The 19,111-nt window shown below is 35.5% G+C and overlaps 3 protein-coding genes across 9 annotated transcripts in view; 2 read left to right on the top strand and 1 right to left on the bottom strand.

Annotated features, from left to right (window-relative positions):
• Positions 1–273: 273 nt before the first annotated feature.
• The window catches only part of LOC132199052 (uncharacterized), a 34,931-nt gene continuing 16,093 nt past the window's right edge, over positions 274–19,111 (bottom strand). For 2 of the 6 annotated variants that reach the window (XM_059623438.1, XM_059623435.1), the window contains exons 2-4: positions 5,325–5,479; positions 3,699–3,983; positions 274–2,725 (exon numbers count right to left, since the gene is read on the bottom strand). In XM_059623438.1, coding sequence (XP_059479421.1) covers positions 2,402–2,725; positions 3,699–3,983; positions 5,325–5,414 — 699 coding nt within the window. In that variant the 5' untranslated portion in view covers positions 5,415–5,479 and the 3' untranslated portion in view covers positions 274–2,401. Of the gene's footprint in view, positions 2,726–3,698; positions 3,984–5,324; positions 5,480–6,637; positions 6,813–6,857; positions 7,238–12,565; positions 12,979–19,111 lie in introns of those variants that run through there. The other 4 variants (XR_009442076.1, XM_059623433.1, XM_059623436.1 and 1 more) reach the window with 4 other exon arrangements.
• Positions 6,900–10,072, top strand: LOC132199058 (ras-related protein Rab-8A). Of its 2 annotated transcripts, none has more exons than XM_059623446.1 (6): positions 6,900–7,133; positions 7,198–7,258; positions 8,048–8,186; positions 8,246–8,335; positions 8,397–8,519; positions 9,301–10,072. In XM_059623446.1, exons 1-6 carry the CDS (start codon positions 6,968–6,970, stop codon positions 9,394–9,396), a joined length of 675 nt encoding a protein of 224 aa, XP_059479429.1. In that variant the 5' UTR covers positions 6,900–6,967; the 3' UTR covers positions 9,397–10,072. The 2 variants fall into 2 exon arrangements, with proteins under 2 accessions (XP_059479429.1, XP_059479430.1); XM_059623447.1 differs by having other exon boundaries at positions 6,901–7,133; positions 8,397–8,513; positions 9,301–10,071.
• LOC132199041 (serine/threonine-protein kinase Nek8-like) lies at positions 9,588–13,527 on the top strand. The gene is made up of 11 exons (XM_059623420.1): positions 9,588–9,692; positions 10,178–10,334; positions 10,391–10,646; positions 10,700–10,894; positions 11,075–11,369; positions 11,428–11,631; positions 11,842–11,962; positions 12,023–12,188; positions 12,242–12,403; positions 12,869–13,038; positions 13,146–13,527. Exons 1-11 carry the CDS (start codon positions 9,644–9,646, stop codon positions 13,282–13,284), a joined length of 1,914 nt encoding a protein of 637 aa, XP_059479403.1. The 5' UTR covers positions 9,588–9,643; the 3' UTR covers positions 13,285–13,527.

Here is a 19,111-nt window from a genome sequence, read left to right as displayed (position 1 = left end):
GTCAGGAAAAAGAAAATTGATTTTATCGAGGCTGGCTCCTTAAGCACCGTTGTTGTTTAATTTTATTGCCGCCTCTCGGTAAATAAATCAGCCGCGCTCAAATATTCCTCACCTCTCGCGTCTCTCCCCAACCAAAAGAAATCTCTCTAAAATTCACGCGGCCATAGGGAAAGAAGGACGAAAAATATAAATTTAATCTCTGCTGAACATAAAAAGAAAAAGCCAGGGGCCATCTGTCGAGCAAAGGAGCACCGAAATTGAAAATCAAACGCGCAGCTACCGACCTCTCAGGTCCGTTTATTTCAACTTTTGTGCACACACACACCATCAATTGACGACTCCGTCCGGCGCATTTCTTTTCATACATTTTACAACGTTCTTATTAGTGATTTTATCTTAATTCTTCTTTTCACGTGCGTTTCCATTATTGTCCGGCTTATGCTTAATTCTTGTCCGAAAGACTACAATTCACAACTCGCAAGTCTCACTTGATGAGGACAAATTTATTTGCCTTTTCCAGATATCGGTTTTGATTCTTTTTCAATCTGTTTAAATTTTATTTTTCTCTGTTTTCGAGGATATAAAAAATTGGAGATCAAGTTTTTAGGTTAAAAGTTTTCTTCAAATACTTGTTTTCTTAAACAACCAATTTTCAAAGGAGAATTTTTTTTTAAAAAAAGACGATGACTATTTAATTGGTTTTTTTGGTAAATAAAAAAAAACATAAATCATATTTGTTGGAGGAAAAAATATATAAAAATCAATCTGCTCATTAAAATTATCAAGAAATTGCTCACAACTTGACCCAAAAAAATTGAATTTAAGCAATATCTTGACAATATTATGCTGAAGGTTGCATCTTTTCATCACCAATTACTATTAAATTTTTAAAAAGGCAAATATATTTATCAAATATAATTATATTATATTCCTTGCCAGCTTTCATTGACCCATTAATGACGTAAAATTCGTGAGCGTTTTCTTTTCTTAATTTTATCTTGTAATTTTTTCTTTTTAAATTTTGAGTATTTTTCTGTTAATTACATTCAATAGGCCAATTCACAAAATAGTTTCTTCCACATTGAACGTATAACTTTTGAGTCTAACTTCAACATTGAACAATTTTTGCCAAGAAATATATATATTTCATTTTCTGATTTGTAAATACACGTACGTATGACATCTAAATCGCAACAATTTTTATCCATTCCGTTAAACACAACGTTTTTCAACATAGTCGACTTCAATTACAGCAACAATGAATCAACAGTTTCTTTCCTTCATTTACTTTTAACCTTTCTTTTGTTATAGACTTGAAGAGCGACGCCAGTCTTTTGTATCTGGAATTGATATCAGTATATTTATATAATAGTACAATAATGTTCAGTATCAAAGACAAAGTTTAGTGTAAGAGTCTAACTTTACCGCGCGATCTCTAAAAGTGCTGTTCTCTAAAACGGGGGGTCTCTCACAGAGCTAAAATGCAGCGTTTGGCAACAATCAGTGTGGTAAAAGTGATTATTGATCAATCACCTAAAAGGTCTAGTCTATTTATAGTGAAAGAGGTTCAGAGATGAAAGGAGATAATTTTTAAGGTGACCAGCGATTCATACTTACGAAGAAATGTCTAATATGCAACTTGGTGAGCTTTGAAGCTCTACAGGTTGCATAACTAAAGACTGGTGCAAAAAGTCGCATCTTTTTTTTAATAAATTCAAAAATAATAATAAAATCTGATAAAAGCATCTTTCCAAGTAACGTTAATTTATTATGTAATTAATTATGCCAGAATACTTTTAAGAAATTTTTAAACTAGATTTTGTGGAATTGAAACAAAAATTTTGAATTTTTATTCTAATAATAGTTGGTGAAATTTTTGATAAAATGTAATTAATAATTTTGTTTACGGAGATTTTTTTTAAGAAATGGCATTTTAACTTTTCAAGGGCTAAAAAATGCCAAGAAAAAAAACATAATCTTAATTTCAAATAAATATTAACTTTAAAATACAACTGCCTCTATTGTAAACGAATTTCAAGCACAAAAACACACAAAAATCTGCCATTTTATATAATGAGACTTTTTAACCAGTTTGTTAATTCAAGGAATCAAATGAATTTTTGACTAGAGATGATTTTAATGAACAGTGCGACAATTCCTACTGTAGGAAACAAGCTGATATGGAAGAACGAAAATAGCAAGTCTATTTTCCGATTGTTCACCTGCCTACTTTAAAGCTACTCTAAAAATATTCACCTTTTGTTTTGATTAAAATTCAAATTCTGGTCACCCGATATTTCCGAAGCTGAAATAGGAAATATTTAATATTTTATTCGGTTGCAGGGAAGAGAGGAATGGTCCTGTGATATGTGCTGCGAGGCGCAGAGTTTGTTTTTCATGTTCAGTCGCACAGGAGGCGGAAGGCCGCGAGGCCGGCGGCCACGCAGGCGGCCAGCTCGATCCAGAAGCGGCGCGACTGCGTGGGTCGGGCGGCCAAAAGACAGGCCAGGGGCACCAACACGTGCAGCAGGTCGGGCACCATGAGGAAGACGTCGCGCACCACCTGGTGCGCGAACCCCTTGGCGGCCAACACGTTCTCCACGAACTGGTCGCGCGCGGCCAGCAGGGCGTGCACCAGCCCCACGGCCATGATAGGCAGCACGCCGCGGCTTGTGACGTTCACCTCGCGGTCCGCGAGCCGCAAAACCGCGAAACTCGCGCCCACCTGACACGCACAAATACCAATACAAAATTAGTTTTGCATTCAATACATTAAAAAATTTAATCTCGAGAATTTGTTCTCTTCATTCACTTATTTTATTATTGAATAGTTAATTGGTTATAGAATAAAAATTATCAATTACTGATAAGGTGTTAAAATGTAGTTTAAGTGCATTCTTTTGGAAATTTTGTGTAGAATGGTGTAGTAGTAGTTTTTTTTTTAAGTGCGATTTAAGTTTCAGATGTTAAAATAGTAATGATCATTTTACTAATTATTAACTGAATTTTAATTTATTTTTTTTAAACATATTTTATTAGTTTGGCGCTTTCATGTTTTAGATTAAAAGCTAGCTTGGAGCAGAAAAGCCATGCATTGTAGGTTTGGTGTAATTATTAATTATATATATTCCGACTTTAAAAACTACTTAACGCGTTCAAATTAGTTGTAAAAATTTCTGATTTGTTATAAACGTCAAAAGTTATTTATTATTATGTATGTTAATAATGAAGCAAAAATCACTGCCTAATTTCAAATAATTTCCATACTCATATACAAAATGTAATGTAAAATTAAATAAAATGTATTAAAAAATAATAATTAATTTATTATCCAAATATTGTTATTTTATATAAAATTTAATTATTAAATTGAAATATAATAATAATATAATAAAAATGGTTTAAAATAAAATTTTTATTTAACAAAATTGTTTTCTAATTGGTTTCTAATAGGGCAGAGAACGCCCGGTGATGTATTAATAAAACTTTATTGAAACAAAATATTTCACATAATTAAATGTGTTTAAAAATATTTTATGAATAAAAAAAAATTATCAGTTGGAATTTCAACTCTTATAGGTCAAAACAGGTTAAAATTGTGAGTTTTCAATTGAATTTTCAATTCCCATTGAATTAACATAGAACTTGCCCATATTTAAATATTAATTTATATTGAAGAATAAAAAATAAAAACTTACCTCGGAAATAGAAAAGTAGAGCTGGTGGTGCCACTGCGCGTAAAAATCATCGTTCCAGTAATTGAGGTAGGACCACCAACTGTAGTAGTGCGGGAAGAGGGCGAGGAGGAAGAGCAGCGCCATCGGGAGGCGGAGGCGGCCGCCGACGGCCAGCATGACCAGCCGCTTGATGGCCTCGTAAAGGGCCACCACGGCCATGACCGTCAGCATCCATATGAGCAGCACGTTGCGCGTCGCGTTGAAGTACAAATGCTTGTACGAGGCCACCCCAGTTTCGTAGGTGCCCTGCAAGAGTGATTAATTATCATCAGTGACTCGGCACAACTTTCAAAATTAAATTCTGGTGCATTAGCTGCAGCCAAATTAGTTCATGTTTCGGGCCTTTGACTGGCAGCAAAAGCATTCAACCCAAACTAAATTATTAAAAATGCAGGGAATTTTTAGGTTTGATATGATTAATGACCAAATTTTATGAGGAAAAAGGAAGTTTATTTTTACTAAACTCTGATTCTAAAAAGTTACAATTTAAGCCAACAATATTTGAACCCAAGTCATGTAATAATTGGTAATAACAAATCTGAATCAAATTTAGTAATAATTACAATTAAATAAAAATTTTTAATATAATATTTTTATATGTTTCAAGGGATTTAGAAATTTGCCTATTTTAGTTGGTTTCTTAAAATCCTTGGAATTGATTGTTTGACTTGTTTGGAGAAAAATAAAATGAATTGAATTGAATTGAATGCTTTTAATGAGCCAACAAATATTTCATCTTACCCAAAATTAAACAACCACACAATTTTGTACTTTATTAAATAAATAAATAAAGTTTATTTCTACTAATTCCAGGTTGAATTTCAGATTTTGTACTACCAACTCAGCTCTGAATCCTAATTGAACCCTCAACCCTAAGTAATAATTCTTGTTTTGATTTTATATAATTTCATCGAAATCAATTGAATTACTTTTTAATAAGAGATTCATTAACATCAACTGAAGTTTATATGAATCAATCTGAATAATGAGGTTATCATTAAATCTAATAAAAAAATGATTTAATTATAAAAAACAGAATTACTTTTTGTTTTGAGTCAATGAAATAAGGACTACATTAATTTCATTTTTAATTGATAATTAACTAAATTTGCAGGCAACGCTACAAATAGTTTGTTGCAAACTTTGAGAATGTTGTTGATTGCGCGTTTGATTTTTTATTTAATTTCAAAAATTACAAAAAGGAGATGAACAATAAATTGCTTTGATTAGCTCTAAATGAAATGAATTATGCTCAACATTATCCTTAACAATCAAATCTTAATTATTTAGGCAAAGATGGGCAAATTTATACACTACTTTAATAAAAAAAAAAATAGACAATTATGTGTAATAATTCATGCAAAATTGACACCGCAGGCAAACCTCATTGCTGAGAAAAAAAATTTATAATTTATTTGGTGCTTTTCAAATACTTAGTGAAGATTCTTCAGAATGCTACACTACAATTTAAAAAAAACAATAAAAATAAATAAATTTGAGAAGTAAAAACTACCATATTTTTTCTCTAATCGCATTGCCAAAATGATGTCTTTCAAAGATTTATTATTATTATTTTTGCCAACTCACTTTAAAAATAGTGTCCCAGCAGCTGCAGGTGCACGTGTACCTGTCGACCTTGCGCGTGTACTGGGACCAGTACTTGGAGAGCACAGCCATGTGCAGCGGCGGCAGCGCCAGCGGCAGTGCCAGCCCTGCGAGGGCCGCCACCGTCGCCCCCCGCACTGAAACAAAGCAAAAAACCAGACAACTTTATTCACCGCCACGAACTGAAGCAGCAGCAGCGAGGGGATGCTAAAAGTTCTTTAATAATTACAAGCTGCGGGGGTAACAATAAAGAGGTGCTTCAGAGCGCACTGACGCTGAGTGCCTTGAGCGTTCTCATTAAACTTTTTTCTTCAAATTGCTGCGGAAAATTCTGCATTTTCTGCAAAGTTACTAAAATTTTCAAGTTTTTTGAGTCTCCTTTATAGCAGAAAACTCTTTCTTTTTTCACACTGTCAATTCTAACAAATTGGATTACCTCATTTAAAAATTTGAGTCTCAAAAAAATTTCTTTTCAAGTAAATTTAAAAAATTTTGTCCAGACACGTTGTTTGGATATTTTCTTCAGACTTGCACCTCATGAGTCTTGTGCTTATCAGGAAGTGCGATTTTTCAAACGCGCTTAAAAGCGTCAATTGAACTCTGAACCTTTATAAAGTAAAGGAAACGTAGCAATTCATCAAACTCTTGCAATTACTAAAGATTTCAAGATAATGGAATGAATTTGCCAATTGACTGATAATAAGCCTCAAAAAGTACACAAATAGTTAATTAATTATAATTATTCATAAAACCTAAAGATTAAATTTTCATAAATTATCTCTTGTTCTTCTCAAATTTATCTCAAGGGAGCTGATTCAAAACTTGCAGCTTCCTTCCCGGTTGCCAAGGAATTGATGAAAATTATTCAAATATTTTTAATAATTTTTTCTTCCACAGATTAATGCAGAGTCAACCAACGCTTAATTCTTGGCAATGGGTTGTATTTGTAACGAAATTTTTTTTTTATCAAGATGAATTCTCTACACTGCACCATTGTTTTTTATTTCAATGCAGTAACTTGATTTCGGCTACGAGGGAAAGCAATAATTGATGGTATCGCGACGCGGGTTGCATAGATACTGGATCTGCAGGCGCTTGAAAAACGTGTCTGGCGTTTTTGGAGTCTCGCCAGAAACGGCGAGATTCGCTTGAAAGAGAATTTCCATCAATATAGCTTAAAATAAATCCTCCACAATTGAAAATCCAATTAAATAAAGGCCGGAACGAAAATATAATTATTCTAGGTTTTAATTGTTTTGCCGCTGTCATAGAATAAACAATGGACCACTCAGTACTTGCTTGCTCGGCTCACATGCACCCTAGTGGCCCTCGTCAGGGCCCTGGCAACGGACGGACCGGAAAATTACGCAGCCGCCCCCGCACTTTCCTTCCTCCCTTTTTCCACCCTTTTGTGAAAAGGAATTTAGCTAGAAAAGCAGTGGCGAGGCGTGGCTGAGATTCGAGAGATCTATTTCGGGCTCACAATAACAAACAAACAAAAGCCGAGGGACTCACTGGACAGCTAGAGCGAGGAGCGATGTACACGCGGCGCCGCCAGCCAGCTGACTGAAGGAGGAGGGTAGCTTTCTCTCTCGCTCGCTCGCTCTGCATGGGAGGGTGGCTGCATGACTCATTCGCACGCATGGATCGATAGGGGTGAGTCCAACATGGCGCTCGAGTTCACAGGCACCTACAAAATCCTCGTGCTCGGCGACTCGAATGTGGGCAAGACGTGCATCGTGCACAGGTACTGCGACGAGAGGTACTACGACACCTACATCTCCACCATAGGTGAGCACCCTGACCGCCCGAAACCACCAGCCCCACTCATTCGCCCTCTGTCTCTCGCTCGCAGGCATAGACTTCAAACAGAAGATCATCAACCTGGACGGAAAGCCCGTCAAACTGCAGATCTGGTGAGTGAAATTTTAATATCATTCGTCAAACGTTTGACAAAAATAAGAAAATGTGCTTTTCTTATGGATTTTCAAAACATTGATTTAAATATTCATATCAAAGATTTATAAAAAATTTATAAAAAAATGTGCAATGTGATTTGTATTTTTAAACATTTTTGTAGTGAAAATTTTGTATATTGATTTATTTTGTTATTTTTTAGTTTTCGTTCCATTTTCGTTTCCGGGGAAACTCAAAATCCTTGTTTATTGCGCGCAAATTGCGAAAATCGATAATTGTTGCTCACAGCTGACTCTGTATCCGTGTATTTTGTGCATGTTCTGCGCACTTTTGGGTGAAATTTCACCGCGCGCACTGACATTTTATTTAGGGGAAGTGGAAGGATTACCAACCACCGAAACTTATATGAATTTCTAAAAATATTGATAATAACCTGACCAAGTATGGTAAAAAAAAACTTAAAAAAAAAAATGATTGCATTACTTAGTCTTATTCGTTAAAATTCTTATCATGAAATAATAAAAAAAAAAATGAGAAAGTGCTTTTAATTCTGTAATTTTATCAAAATTAAATAGCTTCTCTATGGCATAAAAAAACCTTTCTTGGCTTCAATTACATAATACAAATCTGAATTTTTATTAATTTTAACCTATTAAAAGAAAAAGAAAACAATTTATTTAAATTAACAAATATTTGCTTCAAAATGCTTGGTTTAATTGAAATAAAGTGTATTCTTCTCTATTTTCAAACCCATCCTTAACTAATTATTAAAATTTTACGACCAACAGGGACACGGCGGGACAAGAAAGATTCCGCACCCTGACCACGGCCTACTACAGAGGAGCAATGGGAATTCTCCTTATGTACGACGTCACAAGCCTAGAATCTTTCAACCACCTTTCGTACTGGCTCAGAAATATAGAAGAGGTTTGAATTTTGAGTGAAATTTATTTTTGCATAAATAATTTTTTCCCAACATTTTACAGAACGCTAATCCTGATGTGATAAAAGTATTGGTGGGCAACAAATGTGACTACACAAGTCACAGATGCGTCGAGACTGAACGAGGAATTAAAGTAAAATTAAATCAAGAAATTTTGAGATTAATAAAAAAATAATAAAATGATGTGTTCATAGATTGCGGAAAATTTTGAAATGCCCTTCTTTGAGGTGTCTTGCAAACAGAATATCAACATCGAACGAGCATTCCTCACTCTAGCACGGAATATTCGAGAGCAGAGCGAGTCCAAGCAGGTGACGGTAATTACATTATTATTTTTTTATGGCAATCAGTTTCAAAAATTATGCTTCAGTTATGAAACGATACCTTACAAAAAAAGAATGAGAGTCTGGTTTACGTATGAAACTTTAAAAATTGTTAATAAAATTACATTACTTTTATTAAATAAATAATAAATTATAGAAACATATTTTTTAAAATTTTTTATTTTAAATTTAAATAGCTATTGTTTATAATTTTTATTTTTTATTAATTTTTTAACAATTTGTAGATAAAGAGTTTTATATTTAGTATTAAAAAAGCTCTTTTATTAAAATTTCTTGTATTTCAATAATATATTATATATGTTCTGATTTGAAAATTTTGATAATATTAACATAATTTAGATTTGTCTCAAATCCTCAACCCTCAATACAGGAACGCATAGATTCAATTTTTCAATCTTGTAATTTCTGTTATAAATTAAATTAAATTCCATAATACTCTTTTAAATAATAAGAAATAATTGATTAATATAATTTTTAAGGATCCATAATGTAAAAATCCTATACATGACGTATTGCAACTGCGTTCCAATTAACTCTATAATTATATAAAATAGAATCTTTTTTTTATTTAAAACCGTTTTTATATTTGATAGGTTGACCAATTTAAATCGACTTCAAAACAACAAAAAAAGCAGTTTTGACTTGACTCTAGAGATTGATTGAAAAGTCAAATTTACCAAACTTGAAAAAAATTTATCAATTTAATTGTTCGTGGAGACTTCAAAATTATAATTGAACACCAATATGTTATCAGGCTTTGGGCAACGATCGCGAAAAGAGCTCGTCGGAAATTAAGCTGAGCGGCGGCGACAGCACGCGTATCACGGAACAGTGGCGCTGCAACTGCTGATCACCCAAGACTGATAGGATTGACCACTATTTTATGCCTTGCTGGCGAGGAACGAACGATCACAAAACACACACACAAACACAAACACACACAAACGAACCGGATAAATAAATATATACATAATGAGAATAAAAAGTGAGAACCAGCTGCATTTCTACATTAGTGCGTAGTGTTTGCGCGCGGTGGTTGTCATGGCGTCGACGCCGACCATCATCACCCGCTGACGAAGGACGAACTGCTGACGGCCATGGCTGACCTGATCCCAGGGTACGACAAGGTCCGCACCGTCGGCAAGGGTATAAACTCCGCCTCGCACCTTTGCATTCCGCTTCTTTGGCACAAAGTCGCCCCCCTTCCCCCCGACTCTGTTCTTTCTTCGAATGGCGCGCGGATAATAATTAATTAATTGTTCGATTTTAAACTGCATTTGTATGATTCGGTGGTGATTATTGTTATATAAATTATATTATTCTACGTACTGTGCTGAGAACGGCGATATTATGTACTGTATATCTCTGTCATGGCTTTAGAACTGTCGCGGCTGAGCAATAAAAACTCAATGCACAAATAATTTGATTTCGGCCTCTTTCGTTGGGCAACAAAAAATAACAATGAGGATTTCATTTCATAAATAAACCTGCCAAAATATTTTAAATTAATTTAAAAAAGTTTTTAATTGTTATTCATAAAAAACCTGACCTTTTTTAGTTTTTCATTGGCAAAAAGTTTAGCGATTAATTTATAATTATTTTTATTTAAATGTAACTTTCACGCAAATCAGGAGCTTTTGGCCATGCCGTGCTCTACCGCAGACACAGCGATGGCCTTATGGTGGTCATCAAGGAAGTCCAGTTGACCGAACTGGAAGCGACCGAGCGGCAGTTGGCCCTGAACGAAGTGCAAGTACTCGCCAGTCTCAACCACCCAAACATAATCAGGTGGCTGCAAAATATTAAAAAAAAAAATATTTAATAATTTTTAACTTTTTCTCAAGATACATCCGGAGTTTTGAGCGAGGTGGGTCTTTGTTGATCGAGATGGAATACGCGGACGGTGGAACTTTAGCCCAGCTCCTTGGTCCGAGGAATGTTCCCCTCTCAGAAAGGGCCGTGCTGCACATTTGGTCGCAACTCTCGGCCGCTTTGGCCCACATGCACTCGAGAGGCGTTTTGCACCGAGACTTGAAAACGGCGAATGTCTTTTTGACTTCCAGTTTGCAAGTCAAAGTCGGCGATTTTGGAATTTCAAAGGTAATTAAATAATCGGAAATGGTGTTGAAAATTAATTGTGAATACAAAATTAGGTTTTGACTTCAAAAGCTCAGGCGCAAACGATTTTGGGGACGCCTTATTATTTGAGTCCGGAAATGTGTCAGGGACTTGAGTACGGATCGAAATCGGACATTTGGGCCGCTGGATGCGTTTTGTATGAGATGATGAGCCTCAAAAAACCGTTTGATGGCGAAAATCTGCCAGCTTTGGTGGCGAGAATCATTGCGGTAAGTTTTTATTTCAATCAATAAAGCGTAATTAAAATGAAAAAAAAATAATTTATTGGAACTGATTTTCAAATGGTTATGCAACTTGTAGAGTTCTCTTGTACACCCGGTTGCATACATTTGACAGAAAATTATTATTGTTACTCTGCATCGATTAATATTTTATTTATTTTCATTCAGGGAATGTACGAGCCTTTGGACGGCGAGAGGTACACGCAAGGATTGCTCGACCTAGTTGCATCCATTCTGCAACGCGACCCCGAGAAACGACCTTCGGCGGCGGAAATTTGCGAAGAGCGGCTGCCACCGCTGCTTTTGGGGCTTTCTCGGCTCCACCTCTCCATTCGGAGGAACCGGACGATCGTGTATCAATGCTCGCCAACGATCGAATCCATCCAGGCCGTGCCTCTGCCTCCCTCCGCTACCCTCGCCGACTTTTCCGCAGGACCTGACCACTGTCTTGCTTTGACCTCAGGTCAGATTTGTTTTTATAAAAAATAAAAAGATTAAAATTATTTTTTCTTTTAATTTAGAAGGCGAAATTTTTGAATGGAGGCCTGGAGAACTACCCGTCGCAGTCAGGGAAGTGCGCGAGCGTCGTTTGCGTTTGGTCGCCGCAGGTTTGGGGTTTAGCATGGTGGGAAGTGAAAGTGGGGTGTTGGTGTCCTGGGGTCAGGGAATGGACGGATGCCTCGGACACGGCGATTTCGAGAATCAAACAACACCAAGGATAATAGGTTAAAATTACTTCAAATTAAATCTAAGTCTTGGAAATAATTTGTATTTAACTAAACTTCAAAGTAGAAAAAATTTTATATTCATAGTCGACTGAAATTAGTCAATACTAAACAAAAAATAAACATTTATTTTTAAATTTCCAATAATTGTGCTCAAAATTTAGCATAATTACCTTATTTTTAAGTAATAATAATTTTAAATGTTTTCAGAGACTCTTTTGAGTTCAGACATTGTGCAAGCAAGTTGCGGGAATGACCACGTTTTGGCACTCGACGAAAACGGATTAGTTTACACCTGGGGGAAAACTAGGCTTGTAGGAAAAGAAAAAATGTATTTTTCTAGTTTAAATTAAATAATCTTGTAAATTATTTTACTTTTGAATTTTTTCAGAGCTCTGCCAGAAAAGGTTGAGGCGTTGGCAAATTTGAAAGCCAAGGTTGTTTGTGCAGGTCCAGGGTGTAGTGCCGTTGTGGGGGAGGATTTCACCCTTTGGGTTTGGGGAGACAACGCGGGCGATCGTTTAGGACTAGACAAGCCAGTCTTTCTTGGATTTAAAGTATTCAAAATTATCTTTTATCAGGTTTTGATTTAACTAAAATAATTTTAAAGAGCAAATTAGCAGTGGCAAATGTACCGACAAAAGTTGCGATTTCCGCGAGGGACGTTGCCTTGGGGATGGAACAGGCGATTGTGATCACGCCTGAAAATCGGGTGGTTGTGATTGGAGGACCGAGCAGTGGGCCCGTACAAGGAATAAAAGGACCGGTAAAAGTATGTCATAGCCAAGGAGTTGAAAAAATTACAGTCGCAATTATCAACGTTTTTATAACATAATTGCAAATATTTTTTAGTTTATCAACAAAGCAATATTTGATTAAATTCCCAAAGTAATTTCAAAATTAATAGAAGTTTACAAAATTTGCATAAACTCACCAAAAGCAGGATCGAGAGGTCGAAACAAAGTGTACTGCATTTTCCTTATCGCAAAATGAGAGAATATGATAACAATTTTGTTGTCATGGGAAACGCGGGCCCAGCTGGATACATATTCGGCAACGTTCATTGACTGCGCCTCTCTCTATACACCACACCGCACCTTCTTTACACTAAACTCTTATCTCGTTTCAAATAAGTCACCAAAATATTACCAAACACTTCAATGCTTTCTTAACTTCAATATTAAAGGCATTTTTTTGTTCTCTTGCCCCAAAATTTTGATTAAAAAAAAAAAAATAGTTGGCAGGGGTTTTGGACGCAGGATGCATTGCAGCCACAGACGACCAGGTGCTCTACTTTTGGGGACGACCCGAGAAACCGGCGCCCTTTTTTTCTCTTAATCTCCAGGGGTCTGACAGCAATGAGGAGGGCGATAACAATCGATTCCAGTCGCCTAAAGAAGTCTTGGCGTAAGAACTTTGCCAATATATTTTTTTTTAATTTGTATAAAATTTAATATTTGATAAAAAAAAATTCATTTTTGTTAATTTAATATAAAAAGTAAATTTTTCTTAAGTGTTTACGGTCCCCGACTGGGCGACTTGCAGACGGCGGGCAAGAATGCGTGGCTAGTGGTGCATACGGGCGCCCCACTGCCCCCGGGGCACTCCACCGCAGCTCCGGAGTGGTTGCGCAAAGAGTTGAAAGATGAATAGAGCCTCAACGCGGAAAAATTGCCAACATCTCTGCGGAAAAATATAAAAATTTGTCTGGAAGCATCAGCGTGTACGATTTGTACAATTAATTTTGAAGATTTTCCAATAGCTAAAATTAGTTAAAATAAGTAATTTTGATAAGTTATTTGTACAATGTATGTATACATAAAAAAAATTATTATACAAAATTAAATAATTAAATTTTATATATTAATTCCAATGTATAAATAAATAAACCAATACAATTATACATAACTAAATAACGTTTTCAATAATAATTTTTTTTACTCTTTATGATTAATACTAAAAAATGTGATGGAGTTTTGTTGTTTGAAGTTCAATTTACACTATCCAATATAATTTATAATTGTTAATAACTTTTGTTTGTATTGCCAATTTTATGTTAAATTGGAAATTGCTCACAATGAATAATAGAAGATTATTAAATTTACATTTAATTTTGCACTTTCTTTTCGTAGTTTTTTATCGCAAGTTGATTCAAAATATTCAAAATATAACTAAATATGAGTGTATAAAACAACGCCAGAGGGACCAAACAAATTTTAGTTTTTCTACATAATAATTTCCTTCCACTATGAACATAAATTAAATTTAAAGTAACAAATTTTTAATACTGCGTTATAATAATATTGTTCATAGTACTTAAATAAATTTTAATTCCTTTAAATTTAAAAAAAAGTAATAGTTTAAAATTTAGATAAAAAATTTTAATTTAATTGAAATGATTTTATTTATGTAATAAATTTCAAAAAATGAGTTGCTAAAAAAAAAACAATAATAATTAAAATCATAGTTTCATACTTTAGCAAAAAAGCTTTACCAAACATAATATTATAGTTTATTGAAAATACCTCATCAGAGTATTTACCAAACATAATGTATGTACCTTATTTACTCAATATAGTTATATTATTTAAAAGAAACAGCCACTCTGGCCACACAAATTTTATTTTATTCCGCATTATATGCTAGTTTCTATTCATGCGCCTGTATTTGCATGCAGCAAAGCAGTCAGCATGACATGTGTATGGGTATGCGGGAGGGGTGGTGCGAGGGGTGTGAGGGGTGCGCTGCCATCTGGCGGCGCACCCCTGCCGCTCACTTGCACGTAGAGCACCCGCTCGCCGCTTTTTGTGCGCGTGCCTCGGCTGCACTGGAGGCGACGTGTGACTCACCGCACCGACTATTGATCGACGCGCCATCTTGGTCGCACCCTTTTCGGCCGCTCTGCCGCCCCTTTCGGCCTCACGGCCGCCCCCATGGACTTTGGCTAGCTCCTCGGCGACCAGGTAAGCCATAAATGTCCACCCTGCGCCCTCCTGCTGTTGTCACCACCCCTGACACCTTCGGTGCCCAAAAAGTCGCGGTTGCCGACCTTGGAGTCACCCTTGGGGGTGGCAGGCCTCCGCCACCCCCGGTCAATACATATATTTCACACATTTGATGATTTTTTCCAATTTTTATAAAATTTTGAGCGCTTTATTAGAATTTGAATTGGTGCTCCGACTGCCAGGTCAAAGGTCAATTGGAACTGCGTTGATAACGCGTGGCCATTTTAAGGCCGCGCATAATATTATGCTTTCGCAGCTGTCATTTTTTGCCTGCATTAGGACGCTAATTGGGTTATTTTGGGAAAACGTCTCGCGAGACACATCTGGTGCAGCCCGAAATATTTGTCCACTTTCCATTTCTACTCCTTTGTTTTGCTATTCCCGGGATGAACCCCGGTATAACATATAAAAGTTCATCGGCCGATTTTATCTGTTGCATTTTGAAAAAAAAAATATTAATTGTTCAAAACTATTTCTTGATATTTTTTAGATTGAGACGCAAAGAAAGAACTTTGCCGAGTAAATATTACATTGAATTGTTCAAATATACTTGCGTGGTGCGCAATTAGCTAAAAATTTCTGTATATTACTTAAAGTAAAGATTACTTAATTCCTTGTTCTTTAAAAAAGCTTTTATTCTTTTGACAATGAGGCAGTAATTTTTTGTCTGCATCCAGACTTCAATAATTGCAGACTTATATATGTGCTTTGAGAGTGGCCTATTTACAGCAACAAAGGGCTCCATGCAGTGCCCACTCGTCTGTCTCTTTCCATACGCTCAAAGTAAATATTCAACTTCAATTAGATTACAACTTTTCTAGATCTCTCTTGCGAAACCAAATTTGTAATACGGAGAAGCCATTTCTCTTATAAAACAAAAAAAAAAGTGCAGATCGATCAATTTTATTTATATTTAGCCTAAACAAACATGCAGCAAAAACCGCTGACCGAATTGGCCCGAATCGCGCCTAATTGGTCAATAAAACCCAAAGCATGCGAGCTTGCACACATTGCTACAGGCACATGAATCTAAGCGGTCGGCCACGTGAGAGTATTTATTTTATTTTCAGAGCAGCCGACTTGATTAAATGATATTTGCTTGGGCTGATAAAATTGAAAAAAAGATTTTAGGGATTAAAAAAATTTGATATATTAAAATAAACGTAAAATTAGGAAACGTAGCAGGTCGATTTTGGCTTATAACTTTTTTGGTGAATTTAATAGATTTTTATTAATCAAGTCCCAAGCCTATAAGAAACTTGGCATGATTACAAATTTACGAGCTCGACTGTGCTTGTCAAATTCTTCGCGTGTGGCGCCCCAAAAGTCAAGTTCGGAGTTAATTGAAGAGCTAATTGCTAGAGAGCTCTGGCGTCTGTCCCTCTCCCGAGAGTACCGTACCAGCACAAAAATGTGACCGCGGGTACTCATTTATTTATAGGCCTCTAATTCTACACACAACATGAAGCGAGGGACAAAAAATTGAAAGCACACACGAGAGCAGTGTCACCCCACGTCGTCTGCCAACGAGAAAGTATGGCTGGAACGAGTGTGGGGGATCAACACGCTGAAAAGAAGGGTTAAATACTATTTTCGACTTGACATACCGCTCGCGTTGATATAAGAGGGAATAATGCGGATTCATTCATTTCGGCTCCAGCGGCTGTTTTATTTCCTTTTGTAAATATTTAGATCAGCCCGAGAAATTCCGTACTTGTTTAAAGGAAGATTTGCACAGAAACGGCTGTGCCAATTGAGAGCTTCAGCAAAACAAATCCATTCCCTGCTGGGAGGATTCGCAGCCGGATATTGCCCGAATTAAATATTTATATTAACGAGAGTTGAATAGAGAGAAACCAGAATAGAAAAGGTTTCACTCTTTTAACTAAAAACTTGTATTTGCGGCAATAAATTTATATTATATGTTTCTTAAAAGAGAAAGACCATATATTTCTGAAAGTTAACAATCTTAATTACTAGAAATATAAGAAATATTAAAATTAAATAATATAGAATCTCAAAAAATTATTTTAGTTTGAAAAAGAAATTGAAGTTAAACATTAAATATTTAACTGATTTATTTATTTACACGTCAATTTTTATTTTATATTAACTAATAATTTTTTTATAAGTCTTATTTTTAATTATTTTTCATTACAACTTTCATAAAATTAATCGGTCATTTTAAATCTAGCATTCAACTTTAACACATTTACTGGAAATTGAAATTTGAATACACCCTTTCTTTGTGGTATTAATGCATAGTTTTTTATCCCGCTCGCCTCTCCCAACCGGTTAATTACGCTTCATAAAGTTTCATTACTCGTCGCACATTCAACTTTTAACGAGGCACCCGATTTTGCACAAAAGCGCCCTGTTTGTTGTTTGTTTCCACCGCACACTTGGGTGGTTATTACGGTCCCGCAAATGAGCCGATAATGAGGCACAAGAAGAGGGTGAGTCACGAATTTTTGGCAAAAATCAAGCGCCGGGTGCGTGAAAATCCCCTGCGCCTGTTTTTGCAGGTGAAGTCACTGCGATCGAAAAAAGAGCTCTAGTGTGTGGTGTTGGCAAACAGTCCTGAATTTAAATAAATAAATAGAAAGAGAGAGAGACGCACTTGGTGGCCGCAAACGCACCAAAATAAATTCATCCTTCTTACATCCCTCCTAATGCTTTTTACTCGGAAGCTGTTGGGGCCGCGGCCAAAGCGGAGGAAAAAACCCGACCGAAGCTCGAGATTATTTCAGGACCTCTGCGGTGACTTTAATTTTTTATGTCACCTCCAGCTGCGAAGGTGACTATTAATAATTATATAGGAGCCTGTTTTTAGATTTCCGTTCAAACTTCTGTTTATATAAAGTCCATCCAATATTTCCATATAAGGACTGAATCCAAGTGAAAATATATTGATTGTCAATCAATTTGATTCAATATATTAAAAACTATTCATCTGCTTGTCATTAACTCATAGTTTGAAACTTTGAAATAAGGCATGTTTTTCTAATCATTTACTTATTGATCATTAGCCTACTTAAAATCAAAAAATTTACATTCTTAAAATTATATTGGAAATTTTTGCTGACAATTTTTAAATATTTTTTTCTTTCAAATTTCATATCGTAACTATAAAAATATTGACGCTTTTGTCATTTCCTTTTTTGGGCAAAAAAAACTTAGTAATGCTTGCGGATGCGGTGCTTGCGGATGCGGTAAATCGTGTTGAACGTTTTGTAAAAAAAAAATCATAGAAATTTTTAGCAGCTCCAAATAAGCATGTCGGAATAAAGCTGCTGGTTGCTCCTGATAACAATGAAAGGCACACAGTCTGACGTCATAATTTACACGAGGCAGGGTGAAAGGTCATTAAGAGTGGTCTCCCTCGCCCTTTGATTGGCCCTCCACCGACTATGGATTCGTGTTTATATAAACCGCACTGACGTAACCAGCGCTTCAGCACGGCCCAATCTTCCATCTCGTCAATAGCCCTTGAAGCATAAAGAGTTGCTGTTTGTCTCCAACGTACATGCTTGTTTATTTTGCATACCCGCCCTTGGTTAATTTTCTTATCAATTATGAAACTATGATTATGAGACTTGGTTGACCTGTGACCGTCAAAATTGACAGTTCATAAAAACACATTTCAAGAGAAAGCAAAAGCAATAATATTTATCCAAAATTATATTGGAGTGACTAATTAATAAAAACAGGTCAATAAAAAAAGACTATAATTATAAATTACTATCATAAATACATAATCCTAAAATATATTTAAAAGTCGTTTAAAATAAGAAAATAAGATATTAAGGAAAAATAATTTGATTGGTGTAAATTTACTATTTTTAATATCAGCAATGAAGTTTTTTTTCATCTTCATTTCTTTTAATTTCCTTACACTGATGTCCAATTATTATAATTTTTTTTATTAAATTTATACTCCTGTTATTAAAAAGTACGTATTTTTGCTAGCTTAAGAAAGTTAAATGTGCACAATACAAAAACGATCCAAAGACGGAAATAACAAGGAAATGGTGAAGGGAACGGGATTCGTCCTTCCCTTTGTGGCACTGACTTATCCTTTGTTTTCAAATTTGCGTAAATGTGAATAACCACAAAGAGCAAAATACGGTTTGGAGGTTAAGCGGTTTTAACCTGAAGTCCTTCAACATCCTTTGTTTTTGCAAAATCGCGGTTTAAAATAAAAAAGAAAACCAGCCAAATTTACATCCATAGAATGTACACGAAAATTAAAATAAAATCATTATTTCAAATATCATTGTAGCTATAAATTGGCAATTTTTAAAAAATTTCATTGGAAACCCTTAAATTTATTTATATTTGATTAATTGAAAAAAAGCGTATTAAACGAAAATTTTGTTTTTATAAACAAACCCCCGCCGTGAGCGCCCCTCTCGGTCCCCCGCCCCTGGTCAGTGTGTGCGTCTAGGGGAGCTGCCCGCGAGAGCGCTAGAGAG

The sequence above is a fragment of the Neocloeon triangulifer genome, unplaced genomic scaffold (assembly GCF_031216515.1).
Source record: "Neocloeon triangulifer isolate White Clay Creek 2 clone unplaced genomic scaffold, ASM3121651v1 ptg000013l, whole genome shotgun sequence".
Taxonomy (NCBI): Eukaryota; Metazoa; Arthropoda; class Insecta; order Ephemeroptera; family Baetidae; genus Neocloeon; species Neocloeon triangulifer.
The sequence above is the reverse complement of the archived record's forward strand: the minus strand, read 5'-3'. Positions and strand labels throughout refer to the sequence as shown.